The sequence below is a fragment of the Narcine bancroftii genome, chromosome 12 (assembly GCF_036971445.1).
Source record: "Narcine bancroftii isolate sNarBan1 chromosome 12, sNarBan1.hap1, whole genome shotgun sequence".
Taxonomy (NCBI): Eukaryota; Metazoa; Chordata; class Chondrichthyes; order Torpediniformes; family Narcinidae; genus Narcine; species Narcine bancroftii.
The window spans coordinates 76,621,186-76,633,783 of NC_091480.1; the positions used below are offsets into that span (position 1 = coordinate 76,621,186).

The 12,598-nt window shown below is 42.7% G+C and overlaps 1 protein-coding gene across 1 annotated transcript in view; it reads left to right on the top strand.

Annotated features, from left to right (window-relative positions):
• The window catches only part of LOC138746662 (plexin domain-containing protein 1-like), a 182,259-nt gene that overhangs the window by 68,245 nt on the left and 101,416 nt on the right, over window positions 1-12,598 (top strand). Inside the window, exon 7 of the mRNA XM_069904948.1 lies at window positions 8,220-8,315. Within this exon, the coding sequence (XP_069761049.1) occupies window positions 8,220-8,315 (96 nt within the window). The remainder of the gene's footprint in view (window positions 1-8,219; window positions 8,316-12,598) is intronic.

Below are 12,598 nucleotides of genomic sequence, written 5' to 3' on the forward strand. Positions count from 1 at the left end.
GTTGTTAGATGACAGATAAGTGAGGAGTGGAAATAGCGTAACATAGTTTGCAATCACTTGCATTCCACATGCAAATCAGTGGCAGTGTTTCTGAAGCTTCAAATTGAAACAATGCAGAGAACCACAGACAAAGGACACAGTGGGCATCAATGTCGCTGCATTCAGAGGTGGAATCCAACATGTGGCTGCTACTATTGTGAATATTTAGCTCAGCCTCCCCTAAATGTGTTCTTATCCTTTGTGCTGATGGAACTGGGACTTCAGACATTTTTACACTCAACCTGACTCCAAATGAAGAAGACCATTGGAAATTGGCCCAAAGACCTTTCTAGGATATTTCTTTCACCCCAGAGTGGTTTTAGGGGTTCAAATGAAGATCTTCAGGCACCACAAGCTGGGAATGCCTTTCTCAGTGTTACCTTTAGATCAGATACTATTTATTGTCATGTAATAAAACAGAAATGTAATATTACACAAAATTGCCTTTGGTCTGCCATAAGGCAGTCAAGGATTCGCCATTAGTATTGCCGGCACTCCTCACAGCCAGAGAAAGAAAAAACAAAAGCAAGTCCCTTTCGAGTTACTGAGTGTCTGTGGATTCGCCTTCAGCTGTGGCTTCAGCAGCTTCTCAAGACTCCAGTTTTGTTCAGACCATCGGCAACCCGAGCCCAAATCCAAACCTCCGACACGAGGAGGAAGCCTTCAGTGCCAGGGCCCTTTGAGAGCCTTTCTTGCCCTCTGCCTCCTCTTGAATCCCGGCCCTGACACTCAGCTCCCATGAGCCAGCCTCCGACAGTTCCCAGCCTGGTTTTGAGTCCTTTGACCTCATCGCCAGCAGCCTGCAGTCTGTGTGGGTTTCTTGCCCGCAAGTTGCCCACAGCTCACTGCATGTATATGTCCTTTAGCCGCAGAGCCCCTTGCTAGTCCGCCACCATGGTCACCATCCTTGGGAGGGTATGAACACAACCATGGGTGACATTTTATATCAGTGACTTCTCATAGGAACTTTGATTCAAAGTCTCTTTTCCACAGAGGATGTCTGACATCCTTAAGAAACTACTGTAGCGGCGGCTACACTGCTCCTGCAATAACACGCACAACCAGATGGGTTGAGCTCAGTGAGCAGACTAGTTTATTGCAGGCTGCTGGGCTGCACTTATACTCCCAGCCCGGACCTGGCTGAGAACCGCGCTGGAGGGCGCTGACGTCACCCGGGCGTCACGTGGTTCCCCCGGCGCGGGTTTCTGAACCCTGTGCTAGAAGGAAGGGAAACCCCCGACGGCGCCATTTTGGCCGGCTGCCCCGCCACGTGGCTTACAAGCAGGGTCGGTTTGCCTGCGTTGTGGTGAGCTGCCACACTACACTATTTTCCTCTTGTGTTTCAATTGCTGTTTCTAACATGCTGTATCTCATAACAATCTCCACTGCAGAAAACCTCATGTAGAAAACAGCAATTTGATTTGCTTGCCAAAGCACATTCTCTCAGTTAACAGCGTAACCCTAACCCACCCTCAGATGTAACCATGTGCATTTTCCTCATCGCTTGGCACAGGAGCTTTCTCTTATGTCTGACTAAAATATTTGTGATGCATTAAAAGTCAGTCTGAAATTGATATTAAGCTGTTGCAATTTGCAATTATAGCTTCAGAGCAGAAACACCTGGATCTGGATGACATATCACATCCAGTCTACAACACTTTCAAAGCAGCATCATTTGGTGTATGTTTTCAGTTTATAATGCTGAAATCGTCACTTTTTAAGGAATCTTTGATCTTTGTTTATTAAGCTAAACAGCAGCTTTAAAATAAAAACACAGAAATGCTGGTGGAACTCAGCAAGTCTCACAGCGTCCATAGGAGATAAAGATATATAACCAACGTTTCAGGCCTGAGCCTTTCCTCAAGGTTCACTGCGCAGGTTAATAGGATAGTTAAGGCCAGTAGGATGCTGGGCCTCATTAATCGGGGGATTGAGTTCAGGAGTCGTGAGGTAATGTTGCAGCTCTATAAATCTCTGGTGAGACCACACTTGGAGACACACTGCGTTCATTTCTGGTCACCTTATTTCTCGAAAGATGTGGAAGTTATGGAGAGAGTGCAGAGCAGATTTACCAGGATTGGAACATATACCTTATGAGGCAAGGTTAGCATAGCTAGGGCTTTTCTCTTTGGAGCAAAGAAGAATAAGAGGTGACAATAGAGGGCTACAAGATATATGAGAGGTGGTCAGCCAACGTCTTTTCCCTGGGGTGGGAGTAACAAATACCAGAGGACAACTGGTCCAAGAGAAGGGAGGAAAGTTTAGGGGAGTCATCGAGGATGTTTTTTTTTATTCAGAGAGTTGTGGGAGCCTGTAATGCCTTGCCAGGGATGGAGGCTGGAACAATAGGGGCATTTAAGAGACTCTTAGACAGGCATATCGATGAAAGGAAAAAATAAAGGTTTATGAGGTATGGAGGGTTTAGTTTTTTTTTGTATATATTGTAGGTCAGCACAACATTGTGGGCTGAAGAGCCTGTTCTGTGCTCCAAGGTACATAATGAAATGCTGGAGGAACTCAGCCAGTCTCACGGCATCCATCAGAAGTAAAGATATATAACCGGCATTTCAGGCCTTACTGAGCCACATCCCTTCTCTACAACAAATAAGAAGCAATAAGACTAATTATAAACTCTGTTCTGTATTTGTCGTTAGTAAGACTTCCATTTTTCTCTTAGATAAGGTGTTAATTTCAAAAGGCGAGCAAAAAAACAAAAAGTCAAAGTCCATTAAATTAAGCAGCACTGAATTGGAAGGACTGGAGAAGAATGCTTTTTGGATTTTTGAAAGTGTTTTACTCTATTCAGTGTTTGAAGTTAGTGACATTAATGGATTTCAGGATGAATTCATGGAGAATTGATTCCAGGGTTCTCTGGACACCTAAGAGGCAGTCAATAAACCAGAGGACGGAGGAAAGCTACAAATTTGAGTTTTAGAAGATGAATGATGTGTGACTTTTAAAGCAGAATATTAATAGATCTCCTGTGGCATTGTACAGAGAAAGCCACGATAAGCACATTTCATTGAGAGAGGATTAGGGATATCCCACAAAATCAGTGAATTAAAAACACTGAGAGACTTGGAATCAGCCACCAGTTTTGTGTCACTTCTCCCTTTACCAATCAATAATTGTCTTTTAAGCAGTTTTAGTCATTATAAATAAATGAACAGAGATTAATCAATATTAATTGGTAAATATTCTTCCATTCCCATAAGCAATTCTCATTCTCACTACCTCCCAATGGTAACCCCTGCCCAATGAAATGCCTTCACACGAAACTCTGACAGGGACTTACGAGTCATTGTCCCAGTTTAATTTCTTTTCCATCCTCCTGTTAGAATGTTGTTGAATGGAATTGTTTATTGTCACATGCACTTAAGAACAACAAAACCTTTGTTTTGTGTGCTATCCAGGCAGGTCAGCTCATACTTAAGTCCAGTGGGTGGTGGCATAATAAAACAACAGTGCAGGGTATAGCGTTACGAAGGAGTCTGATAATTAGATGGAATGAAATACCATTCATTTCAGATTCATTCCAGCAATGGGACCCGATGAAAAGTGAGGTTCCTTACTCTTTCTTGGGGTTGGTTCCTTGCTGGCCCATTCCCAGGATCAGTTGGAGGTCAGCTACAGTGAAGTGATGAGGAGACAATGGAGAGACATGACTGAATTTGGACAGACAAAAGTCCAAGCTTGACCCTGGGATCCATTTAGTTAGTGTCCCTCGATATGGTCTACATATTTTCTTACTGATACCTCCTGCCATCAGGCTGTTCTGAGCAAATGGGGTTTGTTCAGCACAGTCTCTCTATTCAGGTAGCAAGGTGTAGGCAAACACCCAGAACCAAGTTTGGGAACATAGAAAGACCTACGTTTAGAGTGTACCTTGCACAAGCTCAGAATATGGTTTACAATCACTGAAGAACTTTTGATGCATAGCTAGTGTTGTAATGTCAGAAATACAAAGGATATTTTGCACAGGTTAAGCTCCCTCAAACAGCAACATCATAATTGTTTGATAAACGGTTTGAAATGTTGGCTGAAAATAAGTAGCGACCAGGACTCAAAAAGAACATGCCAACTTTTTTTAATCACCATCATGGAATCTTTTACCTCCACTCGAAAGAACCCCATCAAAGTCACAGCCATCCTGATGGTGTCACACTCCCTCAATTTTGTTCTCAGAGTTGGCCTGGATTACACGCATGAATCGCAAGAGGCTTTGGATTAACATTTTGATCTGTTTGGGAGAGCTACCCACTGAAAGGTGACCCAGGAATAGGAAGAAAAGCACCAATTAAAATAAAGTTGCCAGGTGCAGGAAGATTAGCAGAGTACAAGTGCTCCTGATCCTTTCAAATGCAACACATTTTAGAGGAAAAAAAGATTTTTCAGCCATAAAATTAATCAATGAAGTGTAGGATCAGATCAGTTTCCATTGAGGGGTTGTTGTTAATTCTTAACTATTCAATTACACGTTCAGCAGAAAATCTCCCAAAAAACTCATTGATATTTGTAACTTTCTCTATTTTAATGAAAACTTGACGAAGGGCAATAAGGTTAGCGTAGCGATTAGCTCAGCACTGCTACAGCACCAATGATTGGGGTGGGGTTCAAATCCCACACTTCTGTAAGGAGTTTGGGCTGAAAAGGGCCTGTTACTGTGCTATATGTCTAAATACTGTTGTGTATGAAGCTGGCTCCTCCCAGGCTTCTGAATCTCTTGTTCATCCTTAACCCAAAGTGGTTCCATTGCTTCCTATTTATTATAGAATTTGTTTGATGCTCTTCTAAAATAGGAGGTGAGAGTTATCTTAATTTCTACTCTTATGTAGCGCCCCCCCCCTCCCAGTTTCTCTTTCCTTATTTACACCTAATTGACCTACACCCCTGGTAAGTTTTAAAAGGGTGGGAGGAAACCGGAGCACCCAAAGGAAACCTATGTAGACACGAGCTCCTTACATACAGTACCAGATTCGAACCCCAGTCTCTGGTGCCGTAACAGGATTGGGCTAACCACTATGAAGCTCCCAAGAGCGGATATTGATCAGAGAGGCATATGGCAAAAATAAAGTGATTCCATGGGAAATGTTTCTATTTGAGGGAGTTATGCAGATAGAAATAACACAAGTAGTAAGAACAAAATAAATTGGCCATTGTGAGAACTGTGACCCTCCACCCGATTTTCTTTGTCAGCTTGGATGATGTTAGATCGGGTGCATTTTCTTCGAAAATGTAAGGTTTGAGCTTGATCTGAACCCTGATCTATCTTCCCAATCAATGCATACTTCGAGCAAGTGTACTCTATTCCTGATCAGAATTTGGATTACAGTGGTGAGCAGGTCGGGCCCGGAAACGTTGATAACTTCTCGGGAGTTGGATTTGAGTGAGCAGTGGTTGATTATTTCTCTATCCAACACTGGTGTCCACGTCTGCAGCTGCACAAATCCTAAACTATGGATTAACCACCCCAAACCTCTCTGCTTTCTTCCGCCCTGAAGTTCTCTTCAAACCTATCCCTTTGCCAATTATTCACTCATCAGGCCTAAATGTGTGGCTCAGATTCAATTTTGTTTGAGAGCATTTTTATTTAGCACTAGTGTCTTTGTATCTATGTGGTAGGGAATTATATATAGGACATAATTATATATAGGGTATGTAGGGAGTTATATATAGGACATAAATTAATATGTTATTTAACAATAAAGCACAATCTACAAAAAGAAACCCTTTGTTCATAAAATAGTATCTTGGTAAAATGTATAATGATTTGAAAAGTGTTTAAATTTATTATCTATATCTTTTGCATTTATGTGTCTCTTTTAAATTCAATTTATGTACACTATTGAAGTTTTTAATTGGGTATCTGTTCAGCTGCAACAAGGAAGAATTTTGGTGCATTTGTACATTGTACAGTTTACAGTAAAATCCCCAGTATCTGGCACCTATGTGGATTTTCCAGTTGGCAGAGACCCACTCTTGCAATGCCGAATTAATACGCTTGCATTAACCATACAAGTTTAAAAGACAAAAGACTGTGCAAAATGCAAAGTAATTTGAAAAAAAAATCAGAATTGTTGACCTTAATTGAGTTCACTTTAATCAGGTCATTGCCGTAACTTACAAAATTTAAATTTAAATTCGATCCCCGGTCGCTGGTGTTGTAACAGCATTGCACTAACCACTACACTAACCGTCCTACCATCATTATTTAACCCCCCCATCACCACCACCTCCTTCCCCAAGTTTAGAGAGAAAGCCTTAATAATATACTAATAAAGATAAAAACTCTTACTAAGCAGGGATAGGGAGACACTTTGGGAGAGTCGCCTCAATGACAAGTGGCATCGGTCGGCTCTTCATCCTGGCCGCTGCTGTTTTATTCAAACACAACTTTATTGAAACTTTATTCAAACAGCTGCTGTGGGTGGGATGCAACTGGGGCCCTCTGCTGGCTGAATGCTTGCTCGCATCTTCACCAAGGGGTTAGGGGATGTTGCTTCAGAGAACACTTACTTTTACAGTTTTAAAGTTATTTCCATTTTTATTCATTTATTTATTTCCTCTATATTTTTGCTGGTTGCTTGAATTCCAGATAACAGGGGTTTTACAATTTGACAATGGCTAGACAGGAGAAGCCAGAGAATAGTGGTGAATGATTGCTTCTCAGTCTGGAGGCCTGTGAATAGTGGTGTGCCTCAGGATCGGTGATGGGACCATTGCTCTTTGTCATCTATATCAATGATCTGGATGATAATGTGGTAAATTGGATCAGTAAGTTTGCTGATGACACAAAGATAGGAGGCGTCGTGGACAGCGAAGAAGGTTTTCAAAGCCTGCAGAGGGCTCTGGACCAGTTGGAAAAATGGCAGATGGTATTTAATGCAGACAAGTATGAGGTGTTGCATTTTGGAAGGACAAGCCAAGAAAGAACATACACGGTAAATGGTAGGGCACTGAGGAGTGCAGTAGAACAGAGGGATCTGGGAATACAGACACATAATTCCCTGAAAGTGGTATCACAGGTCGATAGGGTTGTAACAGAGTTTTTTGCTCATTGGCCTTCGTAAATCAAAGTATTGAGTTTAGGAGTTGGGATGTTATGGTAAAGTTTATAAGACATTGGTGAGGCCAAATTTGGTCACCTAACTACAAGAACGATATCAATAAGATAGAAAGAGTGCAGTGAAGATTTACTAGGATTTTGTCTGGACTTCAGGAACTGAGTTACAGATAATGGTTATACAGGTTAGGACTTTATTCTCTGGAGCATAGAAGAATGAGGGGAGATTTGATAGAGGTGTTTAAAATGATGAGGGGAAGAGCTTCTTTCTTGGTAGTGGATTTAGATTTTTTTTTATAATAAAATAATAAAATATTAATACAGTGTGGGGAACATTGGATGAAATTATATAATTTAAGTGTAATGTATCTTTTTGACTTTTAATATACAGTTTATCCTTATGTTCTCTGCAATTTTTGATGTGAAATTTCAATGTTAATAAAAATATTGAAAAGAAAATTATGAGAGGGATGGACAGAGTAAATGTAGATAAACTTTTTCCACTGAGGGTAGGTGAGATACAAACCAGAGGACATGGGTTTAGGGTGAAAGGGGAAAAGTTTAGAGGGAACTACTTCACACAGAGAGCGGTGGGAGTGTGGAATGAACTGCCAGCTGAAGTGGTGAATGCGGGCTCAAATTTAACATTTAAGAGGAATTTGGACAGGTACGTGGATTGGAGAGGTATGGAGGGCTATGGACTGAGTGCAGGTCAGTGCGTCAAGGCAAATAAAATGGTTTGGCACAGACTAGAAGAGCCAAAGGGGCCTGTTTCTGTGCTGTAATGTTCTATGATTATGATAATCAGAAGTGAAGGTATTGTCTGAGAGAGAGATTTCAGGATACATGAGGAAATCAGATAACTGGGCAGTGTGTAGCTAGAACCCTATCAAGGATGTCAATTTTTTTAGAAAGCTACAGACACCCAAGATCGTTTGGTTCATTGGGATGTTTTTGGTACAAGCACATGGGTTTCATTTACATGCTGGAATGCAAACAAGGAATTGAATGAGACTCTGTAACTAACAAGGGATATACAGAGTGTGTTTCTGGCTGGAATCTTGTCCCAGTGGCTGTGCATTTCTTTCATAACGTTACATTCTGTTTACATTCACAGATGGTTTGAGGCGAACTATTTATGAGTATCACAGGGTGGAAATGGACATGACCAAGATCAGGAGCAACTCTGCCTTGGAGTTCACTCCGGTTTCCAGTAAGTTGTGGCCTACTCACTCACTGTGCATCATGCGCATCTCCTGGAGTGTGGGCCCTCTCCATTGCACGTCTCTCCATTTAATGGTTCCGAGCATCCTGCACGGTAAATCAGCACTGAGGAAGGGATGAGGACATGGATGTCAGGGCTAGAGGGCATAGGTTTGCTTAGCACAGTGACCAATGAACATGAGGGCTGGACTTTCAAGTAGCAGGAGTCATGTCAAAAGTTAAAGTGCAAAATAGAAATCTTGTTCTACTTTTAACAGAAGTGAGACCACGGTCCGTTGAGCAATCTGCTTTCAGGATCGAAGTTGGCTATTTCAATGCAATAATAAAGTTCACATTTCTGAAAGCCAATACTGCATCCATGAAATGCGTGCCTTTGTTGTACTGCTCGTGAGTCGGCCGGACTTGTGCAGCAACTTTGGCAGAGAGTGACAAAGCCCACACAGATGATTCAAGAGCTGCCTTTGCTCAAGCTTCTTCTTCCTTCACCTCTGGAAGAAGGTTTTGGCTTTCATCACTGAAGAACAGAGATTGCATTTATATAGCAGCTCCTTTCATATGCAGAACCTTTTGGAGCTTCAGTCGCTGATCTGGGAGACACAGTGAGCTCCCTCAAACAGCAAAGTGCCGAATTATCCATTTTTGGGGCTTGTGCAGACCACACGAGTGTTGGAGAAACTCAGAAGGTCGAGCAGCACCCATGGGAAATAAAAGGCAGTGGACGTTTCGGGCCTGAACCCTTCGTTGGGAGTGCCGAAAATCAGACAGACCCCTGAATAAAAGGGTAGAAGCCTCCAAACAAATGGCGTCAATATCAATCCTGATTTCCATTAACCCCCTCCCCTGGTCTCTCCCTTTCCATACCCCTCTGTCTCCTTTCCTTCAGCTACCCATCCCCTTTCCTTCCTTCTCCCGCTAGGGAGCTACCCTTCTTAGCCATCTGTCCTCTCCCCCGTCACTTCTCAGCTTCTTTTGGTTCTACTCTCCCACCTGTATCCATCTATTACCTCTTACCTGTTTGCCAGCACTCCCCCCACTTCCCCTTCCACCCCCCACCTTTGCATTCAGGCATCTGTATTGTTTAAGGGGAACATTAGGGGAAACTTCTTCACTCAGAGGGTGTGAGAATGTGGAATGAGCTGCCGATTGAAGTAAGGTTTTGATTTCAACATTTAAGAGAAAATTGGGTAGGTACATGAACGGGAGGGGCATGGAGGGCTATGATCCAGGACTAGGTGAAAACATAGTTAGACTAGATGGGCCAAAGAGCCTGTTTCTCTGCTTCAGTATTCTGTGACCGAATGTTGTGGTTGGACCAAGTGGCCTACTAACAAGCAATATCACTTGTATTATAACAGTCTCAAGCAATATTAAAAGTGACAATTGCCTCAATTACAGGCACTCTGAGTTTCCATCTTCGGTTCCAATCTAATCGACGCTGCCCTTACCATCAAAATTAATAATGGCAGTGAAAATTCCCAGCCTATGAAGTGGTGAGCGTGTTACCACTGGCTAAGTGTCAACATTGCTCAAAACCAACCTCAGACTAATTGGTATTTTATGTATAAAGTGAGGGATTATGTGGTATTTCCTTGACAGATCCACTGTGGAAATTATTAAAGTGGTCTTTAATTCCTCCCTTAATGTGGTCCCACAGACAGTGAGAGATGGGAATAGGTAACACAAAGGGATTCAAATCAAGTGCCTCTGGAGACAGATTGAGTCTCCATTGCCAGCTGTATTCAGATAGATATTGCAGTGCACTTTGATAGGTGAAACCAGGACAGGACTTACACGGTGAATGGTAGGGCCCTGGGCAATATTGTAGATTAAAGAGACTCAGTGGAACAGACACATATTTCTCTAAAAGTGGTGATGCAGGTATACAGGGTGTTTCAGATTTCAGGTTTATTGTCAGAGTATATACATAACATCGCATATAGCCCTGAGATTTTTTTCTGCGGGTGAGGCAGAATTACCACTTATTAGTAATGCAAAAACCTGTACTCAACATACACATGTAAACAAATAAAGAAAGGGAAACAAACTGTGCAATGAAGAGAGGAAAAAAATTCAATAAAGTGCACAAGTCAGAGTCCTTAAACGAGTCCCTGATTGAGTATGTTGTTGAGGAGACTGATGTTGGAGGGGGAGCAACTGTTCCTGAATCTAGTGGTGCGAGTCTTGTGGCACCTACACCTCTTGCCTGATGGTAGCAGCAAGAACAGAGCGTGTGCTGAGTGATGTGAATCCTTGATGATTGCTGCTGCCCTCTGATGGCAGCATTCACCATAGAGGTTTTCAATGGTGAGGAAGGTTTGCCTGTGATGTCCTGGGCTTGTGTCCATTACCTTTTTCAGGGTTTTCCACTCAGGGGTATTGGTGTCCCCAGATTGAGCCATGATACAGCCGATCAGCACACTTTCCACCATATACTGTATCTGTAGAAATGTCCCAAGGTTTCTAATGTCACACCAATCTTCAACAAACTCCTGAGGAAGTAGAGCCGCTGACGTGCTTTCTTCACGATGCCATAAATGTGGTGGATCCAGGAACAATCCTCAGAGATAGTAACTCCCAAGAACTTAAATTTGCTCACCCTCTCCTCCTCTGATCTTTATTTGGTGCATTTGTCTCTTTGGGTGGGGTATTAAGTACAAAGATTGAGTCCTCGTGATACAGCTGGACAAGACATTGGTGGGACCTCACCTGGACTACTGGACGCAGTTCTGGACATCCAGCCAGGACTAGAGGGCTTTAGTTATCGGGAGAGATGAAATAGGCCAGGTATTTACTCTTTAGAATGTAGGGTCAAAGGATGACCTTATAGAGGTTTAAGAAATCATGGATAAAGTGAATGCTCGCAGTCTTTTTAGAAGGGTAAAGGACTCTAGAACTAAATGACACAGGATGAGGGGGGAGCGACTTTTTTACTCAGATGGTGGTCCATATCAGGAACTATAGAAGCAGTTACAATCATGACGTTGAAAAGATATTTGGACAAACATGTGGGCTTGGAGGAATATGGGCAAAATGGAGGCAAATGGGAGAAGCCCAGAACGCCAACTAGGTCGGCATCAACATGTTGTCTGTTCTATGCTCTAAAACACTCGGACTTACAGCACAGAACTGAGCTAAGGGAGGACCTTAAAAAGGTTTATAAAATGATTTGCCTTTTACCTATGGAGGTCAGGTCGCCAGAGTGGGCTGGTGGTGAGGGAAACCCAGAGACTAAATCTCATGCAGCCAACTCTTGACATGATAATGATTAAACAATGGAACATTGATGAATGAACAAGTATTGACTAGGGCAGAGGTAACTTCCACTCATAAAATTGTTCACAGCTAATTGAGTGAGCAGACAGGGCCTCTATATTATCTTGAAGAAGTCGGACTCAGAGAACTCCCGTCAAAGAGAGGGTGAAAACTTCTTCAGTCAGCATTCCTTGATGGTTCCATCTGGTCCCATCTGTCCTCCCTCTTCCAGTAGTTTCCATCATATCACCATTGTCATCTTATCAGATTCCATTTATTCCACTCACCACCCTCCATCAACTGACTCTGGCCTTGCCCTATATGACTCATCTTCCTCCGCCTGACCCACTTTTTTCTATTGTGCCTCTCTCTCCCTTTGACTGGTACCTGCCAATCATCTTCCTCCGTCACCCAACTCTACCCCTCACTCTCCCCATCTGTCTATCATTCTTTACCCATCCCTGGTTCACCAATCCCCTACTGGCCCCCATCACAGCTGACTTGGATCACTGAAACAGATGGCTGAAAGCCATGAGATGTTTTCAAAACAAAAATCCTGAAGTCAATTTAATGAGGGCCTGTGAAGCTAATGGGGATAAGTTGGAATGCGGCAGAGTCCTGAAGGAAGGGCGGAGGCTGTATGCTCTGACTTGTTTGGTTCCAACAATCATGATTAAATGCACACATTGTCACTATGCACCTTGCAATCCACTGTTAAACAGAGAGTTCTTAACAATCAGGTGAACAATGTTCTTAAAATGGCTACAGTTACATGGCAATAAAATTTCAGAACACGACAGAGTCTAGGAAGACGACCATTTGGGATGAGGACCTTCAAGGGAGGACAAAAACTGTTGTAGATTCTGCATTGTCAGTAGCCAGGATGAGGGGGGAAATCTCACAAAAACCTACCACATATTGAAAGGGCTGGATCGAGTGAGTGAATGTGCTGAAGATGTTTCTACTAGTGGGAGAGTCCAGGACAAGAGGGCACAGCCCTGGAAGAAAAGGGCGCCCCTT